This window comes from Camelus ferus, chromosome 17 (assembly GCF_009834535.1).
Source record: "Camelus ferus isolate YT-003-E chromosome 17, BCGSAC_Cfer_1.0, whole genome shotgun sequence".
Taxonomy (NCBI): domain Eukaryota; kingdom Metazoa; phylum Chordata; class Mammalia; order Artiodactyla; family Camelidae; genus Camelus; species Camelus ferus.
In genome coordinates this window covers 26,081,028-26,102,023 of record NC_045712.1, presented here as the reverse complement: position 1 = coordinate 26,102,023, position 20,996 = coordinate 26,081,028, and the positions used below count along the sequence as shown (strand labels likewise).

At 39.8% G+C, this 20,996-nt stretch overlaps 1 protein-coding gene across 2 annotated transcripts in view; it reads right to left on the bottom strand.

Moving 5' to 3' along the window:
• The window catches only part of PRKAR2A (protein kinase cAMP-dependent type II regulatory subunit alpha), a 93,142-nt gene extending 77,040 nt beyond the window's left edge, over positions 1–16,102 (bottom strand). The window contains exon 1 of one of the 2 annotated variants that reach the window (XM_032458556.1): positions 15,552–16,102. In XM_032458556.1, coding sequence (XP_032314447.1) covers positions 15,552–15,807 — 256 coding nt within the window. In that variant the 5' untranslated portion in view covers positions 15,808–16,102. The remainder of the gene's footprint in view (positions 1–15,551) is intronic. The other variant, XM_032458555.1, reaches the window with a different exon arrangement.
• Positions 16,103–20,996: the final 4,894 nt, after the last annotated feature.

Sequence of the window (20,996 nt, the reverse complement as noted above, 5' to 3'; positions counted from 1 at the left end):
ACCCAAGTCACATGTGTGTTTATGATGCCCCAGGATTCTTAACTTTTAGAATTATACAAATTTCTTCCTTTTATACTTTAAAAATATATTTTAGAAGAAAAATTACCCGACTGTTGCTTTTCTTAAGTCCTGTAACATCTATTTCATTGGCACTCTTCAGTTTAAGAAGGTGCACAAACTATTTCATAGCTGTTGATGTGTTTTCCATTAGAAGGCACATAAGGCTGATTGGTCTCTCATTTATGATGCTGATGTTCATGTTGATCATTGCCTAGGCTAAATCCATTAATTCACTGGGGTTGCAAATGGCATCGTTCTAATTCTATCATTCCTTCTTCATGCACAAGCTAGAGAAACTTTCCCTCATTAACTCTTAGGTTACTCTGTAGAATAGTTTGTTCAGGAAAGGCAGGATAAATGCTTGAGTCTTTCCTTTTATTTGCGTGTTTTCAGAATAATAAGTTGGTTCTCTAGCATCCTCCAAAGATGAACAATGAAGTCTTTTTTAAAAATCAGTATAAGGATTCTCAAGGTTTAACTATATTTGGTGTTTTAGTCCATTGCCGTTTTGTTCTTATTTGATGCTCCTGTTATGCTACCTTTGGATTATGGGAACCTCTTCAGGTTTCTCCAAATTCCTTTTGACATGATCTTAGCAGTCTTTTATGATGTCCTTGACTTCTGGTAGATTTTCCAATCTTGTTACATGTTTAGCTCCAGAACAGGAATTAGCAATTTCTTCAAGGAACACTGTTTCTTTTTAGATAAAAATGGCAGAGAACACAATTTGCATGGTAGGGGTATTCATTGTTCCTGAAGTTAGTCAGTATTTCCAATTTAAACAGAACCATAATGCTTTTACTCAACCTAATGTATATTCTTTCTTCAATGCCAGCAAATCCCAGTATTCAATAGCATAATTACTCATTTTCTTTATCCCATAATGCCCACACAACAGTCTCGGAATCATAAGACAAGCAGTATGATTTCTGAAAACTGAGATTTTTTAAGTTCTTGTTATTTTTAGAATATACCTCACTAGAATATCCAATTAAAGTCATTTGAAATAGTTCTTTATGTGGTGCTTTGCAAAAGTACTGCCCTAATACATACATCCAGCCAGTAAACACAATCACTTATTCTGAAATAACCACTGCCACTCACAACAACCTGTCTCCATGCACACTAGTACGCTGGCCATCTCTCTGTTCCTTAAGTACCCATCTCCAACCCAGCCTCAATGTCCTGTCAGAGAAGACAGCTCCATTCCAAGAGCTGAGCACTCCATCTCTATCACAGCACACAAAAATTCCATGTGTCTACTACATCACATTAAAAGCTCCTAGTAGGAATAAGGACTTTCCTGCCACCATTTACCTTGTACAGACCTTGTCGTACATAGACACTAAATGTAAATGGACTGAATGAATGATTTCCTATTACCAGGCTGGAAAGGACTAAAAGCCGTATCTCCTTTCTTGGGTATATCATTTCATCAACTCATATCTGGCTACCAATTTAAGCAGAATTATAACAGGAATATAAAACTATTTGATACCAACTGGTATATTCAGTACAATTCTGATGCTGACCACCCAGAATAGCATCAGACTCCATGGTTAAAGGATATGATCCCCAACAAGACTGCCCTTACTTCAGTTGCCAGCTGCACTTTGGGGGTCCCCAGGTCACCAACATATCTGACCAACTGGCTACAAATTCAGAGGTTCCCACAACTCCTCAGGTTTGATTTGGTAAAACAACTCACAGAACTTTAGAAAGTGCTATACTTAAAATGACAGTTTTATTATAAAAGATACAAATCAGGGCTAGCCAAATAAAGAAACACATAAGGCAAGGCCTGGAAGGGATCTGAATACAGAGTTTCCATGCCCTCTCCTCACAGCATCAACCTTGCAGCATATAAATATATTCAACAACCAGGAAGCGCCACCAAATTTTGGTGTTCAGAATTTTTATTTCATTCCACAGGTATGATTGACTGAATCACGGGCCACAAGATTAAACTCAGTCTCCAGCTCCCTACCTTTTCCCTGAGGTCAGACTGGTTCAAAGCCACAATCTTCTAGTTACATGGTTGGTCTTTCTAGGTGACCAGGCCCCATCTTGAATCATCTCATTAATATAAACTGAGGTGTGATCCAAAGAGGCTTATGAATAACAAAAACACTACTATCACTTGGAAAAGTCTAAGAGTTTTAGCTCTGTGCCAAGAATCTGGGACAAGGCCAGATACATTCTTCATTATGCAACAAACTGTGAAAATTCCCTTGCCAACTTACAAAAATAAAGACAAACATTAAAAAAAAAAAAGATATGCAAGACCACTCATTTTAGGGGCACTAAATCCCATTTTCACCTATTAGCACTTCAGACATGACTCATCTACTAGACTTACACACCATTTCTAAAATTTGGTATACATTAAATTTAACCATACTCTGAGAATTATCTATGGATTGCTAGGGAAAAATCCCTGGAGCATTGCCAACCAGATGGGGCTTCTCTTTCGTGAGCTGAGAAACCAACCCATTAGTTAAGCATTGGATACTTGGCCTGGTAATGGCAAAACAAATCACCTGCCCTGTTAATGATCATGGAATCACCAAACAAAAAAGCCTCAATAATCTTTCCCAAAAGAGCCATCAAGAACATAACAAAAAGTGATAAATATATCTATTTACAGCATGAAGCAAATTCTCCTCTAATCATAATTTTACTTTTAAAAAAATAGTGGATGCCTCAAAAGACAAGTGTTTAGTTATAACACTGTAAACTGAACAATAATTCTCCAGGCACCAGTTTACCCAAAAAATCTTTATCCAAATTTATACATCATTAGCCACTGTCTTCACACACAATATCTTGTGGGTATCACATTTTAAAAACTGTTGCTAACAAATTCCCAGGCAGATATCAGGGCTTGAACTAAGAAAAACTGAAGCTGTCTATTTTTGGACCTTAAGCTCATTTAAGTGGAACTTCAAATGAAAAAGAAATAATACAAGCTAAAAGTTTTAGCTACCAGTCTGAAACTGCCTACCTTTTTAAAAAAAATTCCAATGAGTTGTACACTAAATTTTACACTAAACAAGAAAAAATACATGAGAAAAACACACTGTGAAGATACAATATGCAAGAATAGTCCTAGGAAGCAAAGAAAAACAAAAGAAAGAAAGAAAGAAAAAGAAAAAAGGAAAACAAAACAGAAAAAAAAAATAGTCCTCAGAGACCACGTTTTTATATTTTTTATTTGAAGTATAACTGACTTACAACATTATATTAGTTTCAGGTGTACAACATGGTAATTTGGTATTTTTATACATTACAAAATGATCACCACAATAAATCTAGTTACCATCTGTCACCATAAAAAATTATTGCAATATTACTATCTTCCCTATGCTGTACATTACAGCCCTATGACTGACTTATTTTATTACTAGAAGACTGTATACCTTAATATCCCTCACCTATTTCACCCAGTTCCTGATTTAACCCTCTCTAGCAACCATCAGTTTGTTCTCTGTATCTATGATTCTGTTTCTGTTTAATTTTTTAATTTTTAAAATTTATTTTTATTTTTTCTAGGGGAGGAGATAATTAGGTTTATTTACTGACTTATTATTTAAGTGGAGGTACTGGGGATTGAACCGAGGACTTTGTGCATGCTAGGCAGGCACTCTACCACTGAGCTATCCCCTCCCCAGTTTCTGTTTTAATATGTTTGTTCACTTGTTTTGCTTTTTAGACTCCACATGTATGTGAAATCATGCAGTATTTGTCTTTCTCTGACTTATTTCATTCAGCATAATACCCTCTAGGTCCATCCATGTTGTCATAAATGGCAAGATTTCATCCTCTTTTTTAGCTAATATTCCATTTAAGTATATATCACATTTTCTTTATCCATTGACCTACCAGTGGGCAATTAGGTTGCCTCCTTATCTTGTTATTGTAAACAATGTTGCAATGATCATAGGGATGCATTTATCTTTTTGAATCAGTGTTTTCGTTTTCTTTGGAAAAAATACCCAAAAGTGGAACTGCTGGATTTTATGGTAGCTCTATTTTTAATTTCTTGAGAAACCTCCATACTGTTTTCCATAATGTCTGCACAAATTTACATTTCCACCAACAGAACACGAGGGTTCCTCTTCTCCACATCCAGGCCAACACTTGTTATTTGTTGTCTTTTCTTTTGGACTCTATGGGGACTTTTGCGTTTCCACTCAAATTTTAGAATTATGTGTTCTCATTCTGTGAAAAATACCATTGGTATTTTGATACGGATTGCACTGAATCTGTAGATTGCCTTGGGTAGTGTAGTCATTTTAACAATATTAATTCTTCCAATCCATGCACACAATATATCTTTCTATTTGTTTGTGTCATCTTCAATTTCTTTCATCAGTGTCTTATAGTTTTCCAAGTACAGGTCTTTTACCTCCTAGGTTAGATTTATTTCTTTTGATGCAATGGTAAATGGGATTGTTTTCTTAATTTCTCTTTCTGATAGTTCATTGTTAGTGTATAGAAACACTATACAGATTTCTGTATATTAATTTTGTATTTTGCAACTTTAGTGAATTCATTGATGAGTTCTAATAGGTTTTTGGTGGCATCTTTTGGGTTTTCTCTATATAGTATCATATCATCTGCAAACAGTGACAGTTTTACTTCTTCCTTTCCAATTTCAATTCCTTTTATTTCTTCTTGTCTGATTGGTGTGGCTAGAACTTCCAACAGTTTGAATAGAAGTGGTGAGAGTGAGCACTCTTGTCTTGCTCCTGATCTTAGAAGAAATGCTTTCAGCTTTTCACCACTGAGTATGATGCTGACTGTAGGTTTGTCATAAATGGCTTTTATTATGTGGAGAGACACCACTCTTTTGGACAAAACTGAAAATATTTTAACAGTAAGTATCAAAAGCAGAGCTGAAGAAAAAGTAGGAAATCTTCTACATTCTCAATTAAATATCTCCATCAAAAAACCAATCCAAAGATAATTCAATCACTTAACTGTTGATTTTAAATTATCTATCTCCAGAAACCACAATATAAAAATTTAAGTGATTCAATCATTATTACAATTACTTTCCATATTTTTATCATAGTGACATCTTTAAATTTCTTTCATTTATTTTGAGAGAGTAACTAAGAAGTTTATAAGAGCAACAAATAAAAAATTTCAACAAATAAAATCACCCAGAAATAGCTTATTATCTTTCATCAGATACTGAAGAGTTTTCAGACTTAAAATAGTTACCAATAAAAGCTGCCTTTCCTTCACTTTTAGGTAAAAGATTTTTTTAATGGAAAAGTTCATATTTTTTAAAAAGAAATCTCCCTAAACAGTCTAAATTATAGAAACCTTTAAAAACACATTTGGTTCTTTTTCACATATCTATGGCATTCAAAATGGCAAATAGAAAAGCTAGAAAAAAATCAGTAACCTCTTTCAAAGAAATCATGTTTCCTTAGCTTACATATTCATCTCTATGAGATTCAAGCAAGTAAAAGACAAGGCCTTTCATCAAGGGCACAAAGAAGTAAAACCTTGAACTACCCTTTAAATAATGGCTAAGACAAATAATACTCCTCTCCAGTTTCTGTATATGAGATGTTCCTACTTTTTCTCTCCGTCCTAATTCCGCCACTCATTCTAGAACCTTGCTCCATCAGCTGCTACCTCTTCAACGGCTCCCTTCTCTCTGCTTGTGAACATGCTAACGGTGACTCCAACCTAGTAAAACAAAACCAAAGACCTTCCCTCACACCCATATCTCTCCTTCAAGCTACCATGAGTCCTTTCTTCACTACTTCAAAATGTACTCCCCATCCTTCTCTAAATTTTCTACAGCCCTCATCTCACACACACACCCCAACTCCCTGAACCACTGGCACCTGACTTCTTCCACCACAAGCCCACTGGAACCTCTATCCCTGAGAATTACAACTGGGTCCAACCACTTCAACACTGACCTTAACCAATTTGACCTCTCCACCCCTTCCAACACCACTGACCAACCAGTTCCTTCGTTAGCTCCCATCTCTGTGCTCCCACAGTGTACTCTATATCTGTTTCTAAAATCAGCTCCTCATTCATAATTTCACTCATTTACTCAACAAGATCTTTTTAAGTACCCTCTATAGGCCAGTATGCTAAGTACTGGCGACAAAGCAAAGAGAAAGAAAATATCCCATCCTCCTAGAGTTTCTATCCCAGTAAGAGAGAAACAGAAAAACAAGTAAGAATTCTAGATCATTAACAGAGCTCTAATGTAACCACCTGGGGTACTACTGAACCCCAACAACAGAGGGACCCATTCTAGGCAGGGCAAGATTGGAAAACCCTTTCTGAAGCTGAGGCCTAAAGGAAGAAGAGGCGCCAGCTGGTCAGAGCCTGGGGAGAAAGATTCAGGAGCGGCCAATAGTAATCACAGGCCACTTAGGGAGAGAAAGAGCCTGGCAAGTGTAGAAACAAGCTTAGCAGACAAGGAGGAGTAGGGCTAAAGAGAGAAGGCAGAGAGAAAAATACAGAACATATCTTGCAGGATTGTGTAGACCACAGATGATATGTGGATTTCACTTACAATGAAAGGATTTGAGCCGAAGAGTAATATGACATGATCTCCACTTTTTAAAAATCTCGCCGGCTACTGGGTGGAGAATGGACTGGAGAGGGCAAGGCATGTGAGACAAGAAACTTCTATGGTTGTCTAAGGAAAAGAAGAGAGCTAGGGTAGTGACAGAGAAAAAGCAGACTGGGTATGAAACCCAAAGCACAGCAACAAAATAAAAAAATAGATAAACTGGACTTTCTCAAAATTTAAAATTTGTGTACTTCAAGAATTTAAAAAGACAACTCACACAATGGAAGAAAATATTTGCAAATCATGTATCAGGTAAGCAACTAGTATCCAAATATATAAAGAACTCTTACATTTCAACTACAAAAAGACAAATAACCCAATTAAAAAACAAACTAAGGGCCTGAAGAGATACTTCTCCAAAGAAGATATACCAACGGACAACAAGCACATGAAGTGATGTTCAACATTATCAGTCATTACGGAAATGCAAATCAAAACCACACTAAGATACTACTTCACACCCACTAGGACAGTCATAATCAAAAAGATGAGTGTGGGCAAGGACATGAAGAAACTGAAATCTAAGTACACTGGCAAGAAGATAAAATGGTTGAGCCACTATGGAAAACAGCTTGGCATCTCCTCAAAAAGCTAAACATAGAATTGCCATACGACCCCACAATTCCACTCTGAAGTATATACCACAATAGCCAAAAGATGGAAATGGCCCAAATGTCCATTAACTGTAATGGATAAACAAATTGTCTTATATACATACAATAGCAATATTATTCAGCAATGCAAAGGATGAAGTACTGATACATGCTACAACATAGATGAACCTTGAAAATATTATGCCAAGTGAAACGAGCCAGACACAAAAGATCGCATTTTGTATGATTCTATTTATATGAAATGACCAGAATAAGCAATTCCATGTATGCAGAATGCAGATTGGTGGCTGCCAGGGATGGGGGCGGGGTGAGGGGAATGGGGAGAAACTATTTAGTGAGAGTTCTCACTTTGGAGTGATGGAAATATTTTAAAATTAGATAGAGTTGCTGCACAACACTGTCAATGTACTAAATGTTACTAAATTGTTCACTTTAAAATGGTGAATTTTATGTTACACGAATTTCACTCAATGACAAATTTTTAAAGACAATAACAAGTGTTAGAGAGGATGTGGAGAAACTGGAACCCTCATACATTCCTGGTAGAAATGTAAAACTGTGCAGTCACTCTGGAAAAGAATCTGACAGTTCCTCAAAATATTAAACATAGAATTATCATACAACACAGCAGTTCTACTCCTAGATACATACAGTAGATATTTCCTCAAGAGCAAAATTTTGGGGATGTAATGTACATCATAGTGACTATAGTTAGCAATACTGTACTGTATATTTGAAAATTGCTTGAAGAATAAATCTTAAAAGTTCTCATCACAAGAAAAAAACTCCTTTGAGGTGATGAATATTAACTAAACTTACTGTGGTAATCATTTCACAGCATATACATATATGAAATTGTTATGTCACATACTGCAAACTAATACAATGTTATATGTCAATTATATCTCAATAAAGCTGAGAAAAAAGCTTGCATAAAATTTCATACACAAATGTTCACAGTAGCAAAAACTTGCTAGTATGAACTTTTTTATACAAATGGCTACTTTTCAATAACTGGTAATTTATTAAAATAGTTGATTTAAGCATCTGCAATGATGACTTCAACCTTGATTCCTGGCTCAGCACTGATGAAACTAATCTATTTCATAATCTCAGAAGGACTGTGAAAGTCAGTAACTTGACTGTGGATCCTTGTTTGAAAAAGATCCCAAGTTTTAGTACCTTTACCACAAGGAGTTTTTCTTAAGTAGTATGTTAATTTACAAAATGCAATTATGATAACAAAATACTAGCCAACTAAATCCAGCAGCATATTAAAAGGATTATACCTCACATCACAACCAAGTGGAATCTATCCCAAAATGCAAGGTGGGTTCAACATACAAAAATCAATTAATGTAATAAGCCACATTAATAGAATGAAAGGGAAAAAATTCACAAGATGATCTTAACTGATGCAGAAAAAGCAGCTGACAAAATCCAACACTCTTGTAATAAAAACACTCAACAAACTAGGAGTTAAAGAGAATTTCCTCAACATGGTAAGAGCATTTATGAAAAGCACACAATTAACATCTTACTTAATGGTAGAAGACTGAAAACTTTCTGCCTAGATCAGTAACAAGACAAGGATGCCTGCTTTAGTCATCTTTATTCAGCATAGTACCGGAAGTCCTACAGAGCAATTAGGCAAGGTAAATAAAAGGCATTAAAATTGAAAAGGAACAAATAAAATTATTTACAAATTACACAATCTTATATACAGAAAGTTCTAAAGAATCCACAAGTTGCAGGGTACAAGATCAACACAAAAAAATCAGTCGTAGTTGTATACATTCACAATCAACAATCTGAAGATGGAATTTTTAAAAAACAGGCCCTTTTGCAGAAGTGGAAAAGCTAATCCTAAAATTCATATGGAATTGCAAGGAGTCCCAAAAACCCAAAACAATCTTGAAAAAGAACAAAATAGTGGTGATGGTTATACAAAATAATGAATGTACTCAATGTCCCTCAATTGTATACTTTAAAATGGTAACAGAGTAAATTTTACATATATTCTACCACAATAAAAAATTCATTGTGACATCTATGCAGAGAAATTTTTAAATGTGTACAGCCTTTTCTGTAAAAAATGAGTAAGGCAAAAAAAAAAAAGGCAATTCAGGCATGAAATAATATGAACAGTATAGTAAGTCAAATCCTATTTATTATGTGATCTTGGGTAATCTCTAGGCCTCAATTTCCTCATCTATGAAATGGAGATAATTACAATTCCTACCTTAAAAGACAGGAAGGATTCAATTAGATAATGGAAATAAACCACTGAACACTGAGACTAATACAGAATAAGGGCTTAATAAATGCCAGCTGTCCTAACTGCAAAACTGTATTTATGGTTACAATTATGCAAAACGTATGCTCCTGATGTGAAGGTGGTCTCAGCTGATGTTTCCTGATCTAGTTGATGGGATACGCAGGCTATCTGTCCACTTTATAATAATTAAGCTGCACATTTACGATTTGTGCACCTTTTTGCATGTATACTTCAAAATAAGTTTACTTAACTGAAAAAGAAAGGTGATTGCACAACATTGTTAATGTACTTAATGCCACTGAACTGTACACTTAAAAATGGTTAAAAGGTAAATTTTACATTATGTATATTTTACCATAATTTTTCAAAGGGGGGGAGGTGATTTTGGTAATGGTGTAGAGAATAGATGGGGTGGAGGAGAAATGAGTGGAAGAGCTACAGATGCTCAACTGCAACCAGTTAAGAAGCAATAAAAAAGTAACTCAAGGCAAGGCTAGTGTGAAAGGAGAAAATGGGAGATCAAAATGAGAGAGAGAGGTTCAATCTACTATATATAAAATAGATAAACAAGGTCCTAATGTATAGCACAAGGAACTACATTCAATATCTTGTAATAGCCTATGATGAAAAAGGATATGTATGTGTAACTGAATCACTATGCTGCACATTAGAATCTAACACAACATTGTAAATCAACTATACTTCAATTAAAAAAACAATAATGATAAAACGAGAGAGAGAAAAAGCGACTGATTTTTGGGTTTCTTAAGAAATTAAAGGAAACAGCAGTCTGACAAGTAAGTTAATGACATCAGTTTTAGGCATCATGAGTTTGAGACGAATGAGAGATGAGCAGCTGGGAAGATGAGCATAAATAGGTGTGTGCCTTAGCAGAGCAAGTTTTGAACTGTAGTTCTGATTTTAAAGGTTCAAGTTGAAGGAAGTAAAAAATGCTTAGGAAGATAATTTCTCACTGAGGGAGAAATGGTAACAAACTAAATTCTTGGGATCATCAAAAAGCATTTAAAGGGCAGAGAGGATGCCAAGTGGTGGATGAAGGCCCAAGGGAATGAAGACACAAATGCCAAGGAAGGAGAGAGTTTCAAAGGGGTTGGCTCAACAGTGCCAAAATCCTGCTGAGAGATCCAGATATGTGAACTGCAGGAATATTATTATTAAGCAACTTCCAAAAAAGTTCAGCTAATTCAATTTGGACCAACTCATGCAATTTGCACCAATTCATGCAATGTGGGACAAATATCCTAAGGAATCCACTAAAAACTATAGATCTAATTAACAAGCTCAGCAAGGATGCAAGACACAAGATCAGTATTTTAAAAATTAAATGTATTTCTATACACTTGCAATGAGCAATCTGAAAATGAAATTAAGGAAACAATTCTCTTTACAATCACATCAAAGAAATAAATCACTCAGGAATAAATTTAATAAAAGAAATGCAAAACCTATACTCTGAAAACTATAAAACACTGTTCTTTAATTTAGTAATTACAGAAGATCTAAATAAATGGAAAGACATCCCATATTCATAGGTCAGAGGACTTAACATTGTTAGGAGGCTATACTCTCCAAATTAATCTACAAAGTCAATGCAATTCCAATCAAAATCCCAGTTGGCATCTTTATAGAAATTGACAAGCTAATCCTAAAATTCATATAGAAATGCAAAGGAAATGTAAATAGCCAAAACAATTTTCAAAAAGAACAAAGTTGGAGAATTCATACTTCATTCCAAAACTACTACAAATCTACAGGAATCAAACAGTGTAGTAGTGGCATATGGACAGATACACAGATGAATGGAATAGAATTGAGAGTCCAAAAGAGACTCTCACATTTACAATCAATTCATTTTCAACAATAGTACCAAAAGAATTAAACAGTGAAATAAGTCTTTTTAATAAGTGGTGCTGGAACAACTAGATATTCACATGTAAGAGAATGAAGTACCACACTTCTTAAACAAAAAGAAAAAAGTACCATGACTTAAATGTAAGAGCTAAAACTACAAAAAAAAAAAAAAAAAAAACAACACCTCTTAGAAGAAAACATAGAGGTTAATCTTCATGACCTTGGATTTGGCAATGGTTTCTTAAATATGACACTTAAGCACAAACAACAAAAGAAAATGATACCTTGGACTTCATCAAAATTAAAAACTTTTGTGCTTAAAAGACAATATCAAAAAAGTGAAACGATAACCCATTAAATGAGAGAAAATAAAGTCATATAGCTGATAAAGGACTTGTTTAGAATTTACAAAGAACTCTTACAACTCAATAATAAATACATAAACCAATTTAAAAATGGGCAAAGGACTTGAACAGACATTTCTCCAAAGATACACAAACAACCCACAAACACATGGAAAGATGCTCAATATCATTAGTGAACTACAAAGCAAAACTACAGTGAGGTATTACTTTCTACCCACTAGGTTGACTATAAAAAAAGATAATAAGTGTTGACAAGGACGTGGAGGAACCAGAACCCTCAATACACTGATGGTTAGAATGTAAAATGATGCAGCCACTTTTGGAAAACAGTCTGGCAGCTTCTCAAAAGATTAAATATAAGAGTCACCATACGTTGCAACAATTCTAGTCCTAGGTACATACCAAAGATAAAGGTAATGTCCACACAAAAACTTGTACACATGAATGTTCACAGAAGCATTATTCATAATAGTCAAAAAGTGGAAACAACCTAAATGTCCATCAACTTTTGAATGGATAAAAAAATGTGGTAGATCCATACAATGGAACAGAATTCAGCAATAAAAAGGAGTAAGTACTAATAAATGCTATAATATTGATGAACTTTGAAAACATTAGGCTAAGTGAAAAGAAGCTAGAAGCAAAAAACCCACATATTTTATGATTCCACTTATATAAAATGGCCAGGATAAGCAAATCCACAGAGACAGAAAGCACATAAGTGGTTGCCTGGGACTGAGTGGAATGGGGGTATCAGCAGTTGATGGTTAAAGTACATGGGGTTTCTTTCTGGGGTGATGAAAATGTTCTAAAATTGATTATGGTGATGGTTGCACATATACGTAAATATACTAAAACTACTCAATTATATACTTTAAATGGGTAAATTCTATGGTACATGAATTATATCTCCATACAGTTATTACCAAACAAAAAATGCTAGGAGACCCACAAGTATAAATGTTTTATGGTAATTACAGAAGTGAATCAAGTCTGGATGTCAATTTATTGTTCTTAAGAGGATGTACTTAGAGTATCTTATTAATAAGTGTGAACTCTTCAGGCTTTCCCAAGAATTAAATACTCATTAAATACTTCACACTTGGTGTGCTGTTTGACACCAAAACTGTTATTAAAACAAATCAATAACAGTTAATAAAGTTTTTGAGTGTTTCTAATAGCATACAATTTTATAAACTGAATTGGTGGTTAGGACCTTACTAAACAAAGTCTCTTTGATACATACAGCTCTAACACTACATATTCTATTTTTAATTTTAGGTACTATAGGCTTATTATCCTAATGTTCCTAATCACTGGATATGCAATGTTATTTCTTTTCTTGTCTTTTTTAAAATTGTGGTAACATATACATAAAAGTTATTTTAACCATTTCAATGTACAATTCATGGCATTACGTACATTCACAGTGTTGTGCAACTATCACCCCCGATCCAATTTCAGAACTTTGTCATCCTCCCAAACAGAAACTCTGCCCCCATTAAACAGTAACTCCCCACCATCCACTCTCCCAGCCCCTTGTAAGCTCTACTCTACTTTCTATCTCTATAAATGTGCCCATTCTAGGTTCCTCATATAAGTGGAATCATAAAAGTATTTGTCCTTTTGTGTCCTAGCATACTGCACTAGGATAATATTGTCAAGGTTCATCCACGTTATTAGAATTTTTTTCCTTTTTAAGGATAGTGTTCCATTGTATGTGTATACTACATTTTGTTTATCCATTCATCGTCAATGGGACACTCAGGGTTGTTTCTGTCTTTTAGCTATACAGAATAATGCTGCAATGAACACTGGCATACAAGTATCTGACTCTCTGCTTTCAATTCTTTTGGCTTTATACATAGCAGTGGAATTGCTTGATCACATGGTAATTTTATGTTTAACTTTTTGAGGAACCACCAAACTGTTTTCCACAGCAGCCAGATCATTTTATATATTCACCAGCGATGAGCAAGGGTTCCAACTCCTCTAAATCCTCACTAACACTTTCTATTTTCTGAATTTTTTTTTCACAATAGCCATCCTAATGGGTGTGAAGTGGTATCTCACTGTGTGCAGTGTATTTTTAGTCTATTATCTGTAAATGCAAGTTCACCTTGTGTTGATTTCTATAATTATACATAACACAGCCACTTAAGAGATATAAAAATATTTAAATACCAATAAAACAATGCACAGGGTTATAAAGACTGAAGTCAACTCAATTTTGAAAAAGATATTAAAGATGACAAAGAATGAAGACATAACACAAAACTTGCACAAAACTTGTAAATTCCATTTTACTTACCCCAGACTAACTGCTAAAATACTAATGCTTTGTGTAAATAAAAATTGTCACAAAGCAGGTTACAGCTTTGTGATTTATAGTTATGACAGTGGAACAAATGTAGGACTCACTCCTGAAATAAAGCTTTTAAAAACACATTTATCCCTGAAAGATTGTTATCACTATCCCCATTTTAAAGATAAGTAAATCTGAAATCAAACAGGTTCCACAAGTTGGCTTAGACCACAAAGCAAATCTGTGGCAGAGATCTGAAAATACTTCTCATTTCCAGGGTTAAGGTGAAAAAACCCGTAATTTAATGTACATTAAGTCAAGGGAAACAGGGAAGAGCAATTTCCATTCTTAGCAAGAATAAACTTAAGGAAGTTGTCCAGATCGCTGAAGCTTACAACTTCCAACAGCAATCACCAATAATTAACTCCTTACCAGCCTGACTTAAATGTGGATTCAACTCAGAACTAGGTGGTTTGTTTTGCTTTGTTTTGTCTTCAGTATGATCTAATAACACTAAGTCTCTTTGTCTCTTGAATGTTTTTATTGTTTTGTTAAATTTTGGCTGTACAAAAGTAGGGTAATTCTATTGTGAAATTGACAAAGCCTATGTTTAAGCAACTAAGGAAAACGGAATTGCTTTTTGAAAACCTCGCTTAAATCAGATGTAGAAAGTGTTACTATCTTTTTTCCTGCACCCCATTAGCTAAAAAACACAGTTGTTTCTCCTCACCAAATCTGATCCAATCATTTAGCCAAATTAAATAAATATGTATACATATATATATATATTCATTCCCAGGATGCATATGTTAAGAAATGAATATTCAAGTGTCAAGGGTGAAATGCTGGGATTTGATTGAAAATACCTCAGCAAAGAAGAAAAAAAAAGGTATCGCTTAAATATTTATGACAGATATTTCAACTGTGGGATGTGGGCGATGGCATACGGGGGTTCACTTCACCTTTTCTCTCGATTTTTGTCTGTGCTTAAAGTTTTTCACAATAACTTTTCACAAAATGAATTATTTCCAAAGTTACCGTCCTGGTTACGAAATACGAGTCAGTAGATGTGAATGCTCTTCTCTTCGGAACGAAACTGGGCGAAGGGTCTCCAGCAGAGGCGAGACGCCGGCGGGCTCCACGCCCCTCGGGCTCCGCGCCACCACGCGGGCCAAAAGCGCGCACGTTTCCCTCACGGCTGAATCTGACAATACGCTCGATGCGCTCCAGGGCTCGCAGGACCGCGGAGCTCAGTTTGGAAGTGGCGCACGCGGGGCTCACGCCGGGTGCTCGCGGAATCCCGCAAACTCGCTCGAGGGCTCCAGGTCCTGGCCCAGGGTTGCTGGCCTGGGCCCCCGCAGCCCCCTCTGGACCTTTAGAGACCCCCGGCACCGCTCCCTCCGCCCCCCCACCGCGAACCTCGGCCCAGCCCGCCGCCTACCGTCCAAGTCCTCGTCGTCCTCCGACTCGCTGTCCGCGACCGCGTCGGCGACAAGGCCAGGGCTGGGCTCTTCTAGACCCTGGGAGCCGGAAGGAGGGGCGGCGGGCGGGGTGGAGGCTTGGGAGCGGGCCTCGCGCAGGCGGGTGAAGTAGTCCACCGCGAAGTCGACGAGGTCGGGCGGCTGCTGCCGCAGCACCTCCACGGTGTAGCCCTGCAGCAGCTCCGTGAGCCCGGGCGGGATCTGGATGTGGCTCATGCCGGCGGTGGCCGCGAGGACAGGCGGGTCCTGGCCGCCGGCGGCCACTGCCTGGGCACTCCCTCACGCCGGCCTCTCGCCCGGCGCCCGCGAGGTCTCCTCAAGCGCGACCCGGGTCGGGCCTCCCTCGCGCCGCGCCGCCCTTTTGCCGGGTGTGCGTTTCTGGGCCGCACCACCCTACGCTACTCCGGCCGGCCTGATGCCGCCGCCGCTGTCACTGGGCAGCCGCCGCCACCGCGGGCACCGACGAGCGGTCGAGCGGGACGGGCGGGGCGGGAGCCCGGGTTGTGACGCACGGGGCCGCGGGCGTGCGCGCCCCCGCCGAGCGCCGGCCCTCAGTGCGCGTGCGCCAGTGGGCCGCCAGACTGGCTGCCCAAGGTAGCACTGGGTCAAGGCGCTGGAAAGAGCGGTCTACCCGCGAAGGGGAGTCGTTAGTCCCTCTCACCTTTCATTTCTTCTTTGAACACATTCTAAGATCCTCCTGTTTGCTAGCACTTACTAGATGCCAGGGACACAACCAAAAGCCAGAAGGACTACACATTACCATCTCAGTGTGGTTCCGGCTATGGTGGAGAGCAAGAGGGCCCACTTTAGGGATGACATTCAAGCTGACTCCGAGGCCTGAGCGGCATCCGACCACAGGAGGATCTAGAGGAAAGCCATCTGGGCATAGAGGACAGCAAGAGCAAAGGCCTGATAAAGACAGAACCACCCTGGAAGCTGGGCAGAATGGTGGCATGACCATAGGATCCTCAAAAGTCTGGCAGGATGTCTGAGAGATGTAAAAGGGGGAAGGCCTTGTAGATAGTAGGAGTTTCAATGATATAGTAATTTGGTAGCCACAGGCAGACAAATAAGCCTGGAAGAGCTCAAACATGTTCCTTGAGAAAAGGGAGTAAGGTTCAGAACAAGAACGACCACTGTGTTTGTTTCTCCTCTTGAGCATCCTCATCAGGACTCCCAGGACTAGGTCTGCACGCTCCTTCTCTCCCCACACTCTGCCCTGGGCCCTGGGCCAGCACTGCTTAATGGAGTTGAGCAGACCACAGGCAATGTTATCCTTTGCCCCTGGGGAGGGGACAAAGGTAAAGTGGAGAGGCCATGCTATTTCCCAAGGTGCCCCTTCACCCACACCAGATTGGAAGGGGATAGAAAAAGGTGGAAACCTTCCAAGGATGTCAATGCCACAGACTGGGCGCTGACCAAAGGCCCAGTGGGCATAGAACAGAGTCATCCCTCTCTTTGCTGGACTCAGCCGGAAAGTGACTAGATGTAGCCTTGGGAACCTGAAATGCATTTGGGGTGGTTAAACACCACCTGGTAATTACTCAGTATTAATTAAAATCCTCACTAGGACCTCTTGTATTGGCTTGGCACACACCCAGGAGCTCTGTGCTGCTGGGAATTGTGCTCAGCGCTCTAGGCCAGGCAGGCTTGTAATTCCGAAGTGTCTCCCTGGACAAGTTTCTTGACTCCTTGGAAGAGTACTGGGCCATCAATTTTGTGAGGGGAGGGCTAGTTTCCAGCTTGTTCCCTGCTAAGTCCTTACTGCATACTTTTGAAGAAGATTTACTGAATAAATGAACAAATGAATGATAAATTTCCACACAGCAAGAAAAGCCTGTGAAACTGCTCTCCTGACTTCAGTCTCAAAACTAGGATCCTTTGTTTCAAAGCTGCGCTTCTGATCTCACAATATGAAGACTTTACTAAGGACAGGTAGTGAGGGGCTGGGGATCAGGGTTCCTCTACTCTTTTCTGCTATTTGGTAGACTGACCCTTCCAAGTGTTCCAGGAGTCAGCCCATACCCAGGAAACTGGGGTGAGATTCCCACTGCCACACCTGGAATCTGACCTGCTTCAAGCAATCCTACCACTAACCCTTTGGAAATGTCTTTCATTTCCAAACTTCCCAAGTTGCATAACTTCACTTCCCAGTTTGCCCATTTCTCCCCTGTATGTTTTAAAGGTGGACAGGCACCTGTACAGTTAGGACTCCGACTTCAATTACAAAATAGGGTAGAGGGAGGCTACTCCAGGGCTGACAACAGAGTAGGGCGCAGCATCTCCCAGCCACTCCAAGGAACCCGTCAGTCTCTGCCAGAAACAGGCTAGTCCTCCTGGCTTGTTCTCAGATGCCCCACAGCTTGACCATCCATCCATATAGCACACATGGCATTCAATGACATCCCTGGACCTGAAGAGAATGAGGGCCACAGAAAGCAGGGACCCCATAGCTGCTCCTCATCTGTCTCCACAGACCAGCCTCAGAGTAAGGATGGAAATCCTGTCTCTAGGCCCAACTTGACTTCCATCCCCTTGCACCTGGTCCCTAGAGTAGGGATCCATCTCTGCCCCTTCTGGGAAACCCTTCAGTAGCAAGGGGAGTCCCAAGGGCCTACATGAATGCCCAGTTGAGCTGGCAAAAGAATAGGGCCCTGGAGCAAGAGAATATAAGGGGCCTGAGTCCCACATCTTCTACCTTTACCCTCCTAATACTGCCTTCATTCAAGCCTGTCCAGCTGCACCACTGGGAGTTACCATGGCAACCAAACCCATAGGCAGCCAGTAACTGGGAAACAGCTGCCAACAGCAAATGATGGTGGGTAGAAAAGGTCAAGAGCAGAGACCCTCAAAAGCAAGAGAAATACAGAGACCATGGTAGAGAAAAGGAGGCCCCAGAGCCCTGACAGGTATTCAGCCCCAACCTCCTACTCACTACCCAGCATATAGTCATCATTGTGCACAGACTACCACATCACCAACCTCAGACAGACACAGACACAATGGGGCCAGTTCTCAGAAGTGCTTACAACTATGGATGCCAAGTAACACAGGTAGGTCACATGTTTAACCTGACAGCAGTGGGTCTGATGAAAATGAACACGGGTAGGATACCAACTGCTATTTCTAATGAAACAGTAGATTTCATGTACTCTTGACAGGTTTATTATTTAAAAGGTTTTTTTTTCTCTCTTTCCAGAAGAAGGTACATACCCAAACTCCCCCAGATTCCTCTAGAGGACAGCCTGCTCCTAGCCCAGACCCCCTCATTCACACCTTCTGCCCTCTGATACCCTCTACCTACTGTGACGGACTCAGCCCTAACAGGAATACTTCCCTCTTCTCTGCCCAAAGAGGCCACTGTTCTAAGCCACTCCAGTCCCCTACCCATCTCCTGAGAACTGTTGGTCACTTAACCACCTCTACATGCCAGCCTCCTGGTCCAGTTCTCCCAGCATATTTAGTATCTACCACCATCAGTTTCTATTTTGCCTTAGAAGTGTTCATGAGCCTCTGCTGGACAGAAAGGGTTGGGGAAGTGGGCTATGTTTCATCTACCCTCACCCAAGCTTCCATAATGCCTCCCCCATGAGGCCACTGTTTTTGGTCCAGTTATTTTAACGAGCGTTCATGCTCAAGAGAGCAGTTAATTCCCAGGCTGCCTGTTTCTATACCTGCGAGCCACCCGCTCCCCAGGACACTGTCCTGAGAAAGTGTCAGTCTCTGTAGTGGACCTAGGGTCTGCCTCTGAGACAGCTCAGGGCAAGGACAGAACCTGGGAAGCAAGGGAGAGCCTGGCTGGAGAGCCACAGGCCTGCATGCTGAGTAGAGCAGAGAAAGCAGAAAAGGGAGCCCTCGGGAGTACTTGGCTCTGGGGCCTTTCCAGTGCCTGTTGGGACTCTGTGTGCTGCCCCTGGCCTAACTCACCGGCCAGTTGCCTGGGCTCTGACCCCACAGTAGACAGGCCTCTTGGAGCTTGGGTCAAGCAGTCCCAGGACAACCTCTGATAGCATCACAAGCTTTTCTTCAGGCCTGTGGACACCCAGACACCACTTTATTATCCACACTTTATGATCAACTTGCTAATGATCTTGGCTGGTCAGTTTATGGTATCTGAGCCTTGGCTTCTACATCTGAAAGTAGGGGTAAAAATCCCTACTCATTAAAAACTGAGTTACATGGGGATAAAGCAATGAGAATGAACCCATGAAGAGGTTAGAAAGGGCATAAGGGGTTCTAGCCTCAAAAGAACTGTGGGGAAAGAACTATGGGTAGAGATGCTATGACCTTACAGCAGAAATGGCACTACCATTGCTTCTAATAGGCTGAGGTTGCAACAGCCGGCCCTCTGTTCTTCACCTCTGACCCAGTTATACTCTTCTTTGTTCTTGGGTGAGGCTGTTATCACCAGCTGGTTGTTTTAACAATCACTGGTTTCTACTTACAACTGCCCATGACAGAGAAATTGCTTGGGAGGGCCCCAATATCTCCTGCACCCTTACCCCCATCAGAGAGAGAAAAGATATATCAGGAACAGGTGGCATTTCAAAGTGCATCATAAACAGGAAGTGCCAGCCAGGAGGGAATAACTCACCATCTGCTCTGCTCCGATCAGAAATATGGCTCCGCAGACTTCCCTATTTGACTTAACATCTATTGAACACTCAAGGGAGTAAAAGTATCTATCACCACTAACATCAAGGAACCAAAACATTCCATTTTAAAATAGAAACTGTTTCAAAGGGCAAATCATCCAGAAGCAGAGACTGTAAAAATGATCCTGAGCCATGGGAATGGTTGGCATTTGGCTAGAATACAAATATACTTAAAGGGGCTGTAGGCAAAGGCCGAGGCTTCAGGACTGTCCCAAGGACGGGAGGTGCCAAGAAGAGCTTCAAGAGCCACAGATGTGGCCACCTCCTAATCAGTGAGAGATTAAGCAAAGATACCCTGCAGCATGAGAGGAGGCAAGCATAACACTGAAGTAATCTTCCCAGGCAGAGGGCACACAATTTTCATCCCTAAAACTGTTATTTTATTTTTTCACTTGACCATCATCCAGAAATATCTTCCCAAGAATAAAGCCTCCTTCCTTCAACCCCTAAATTTTCAGCTTCCAGCCAGGTTGGCCACACCCACTCCCAGATAAGGGTGGGTCCCTTCCCCTTTCACCCATTTACAACAAGTGATGGCGCTAAAGCCAAAGTCCAGGGATCTCTGTGCAGCGACAATGAGGCGGGAAGTGCCAGCGGAACTGACTGTGACTGCCAGTTGAGACAATGCCAGAGAAGCCGAGCTCTGATAGCCTCTCCCTCCACCAGACAAGACAGACTAGCTTGTGAATCTCCATTTCTCCCTCACCTCTGGCAGCATCTGCACATCATCGTCAGCCTGATTAGTAATGC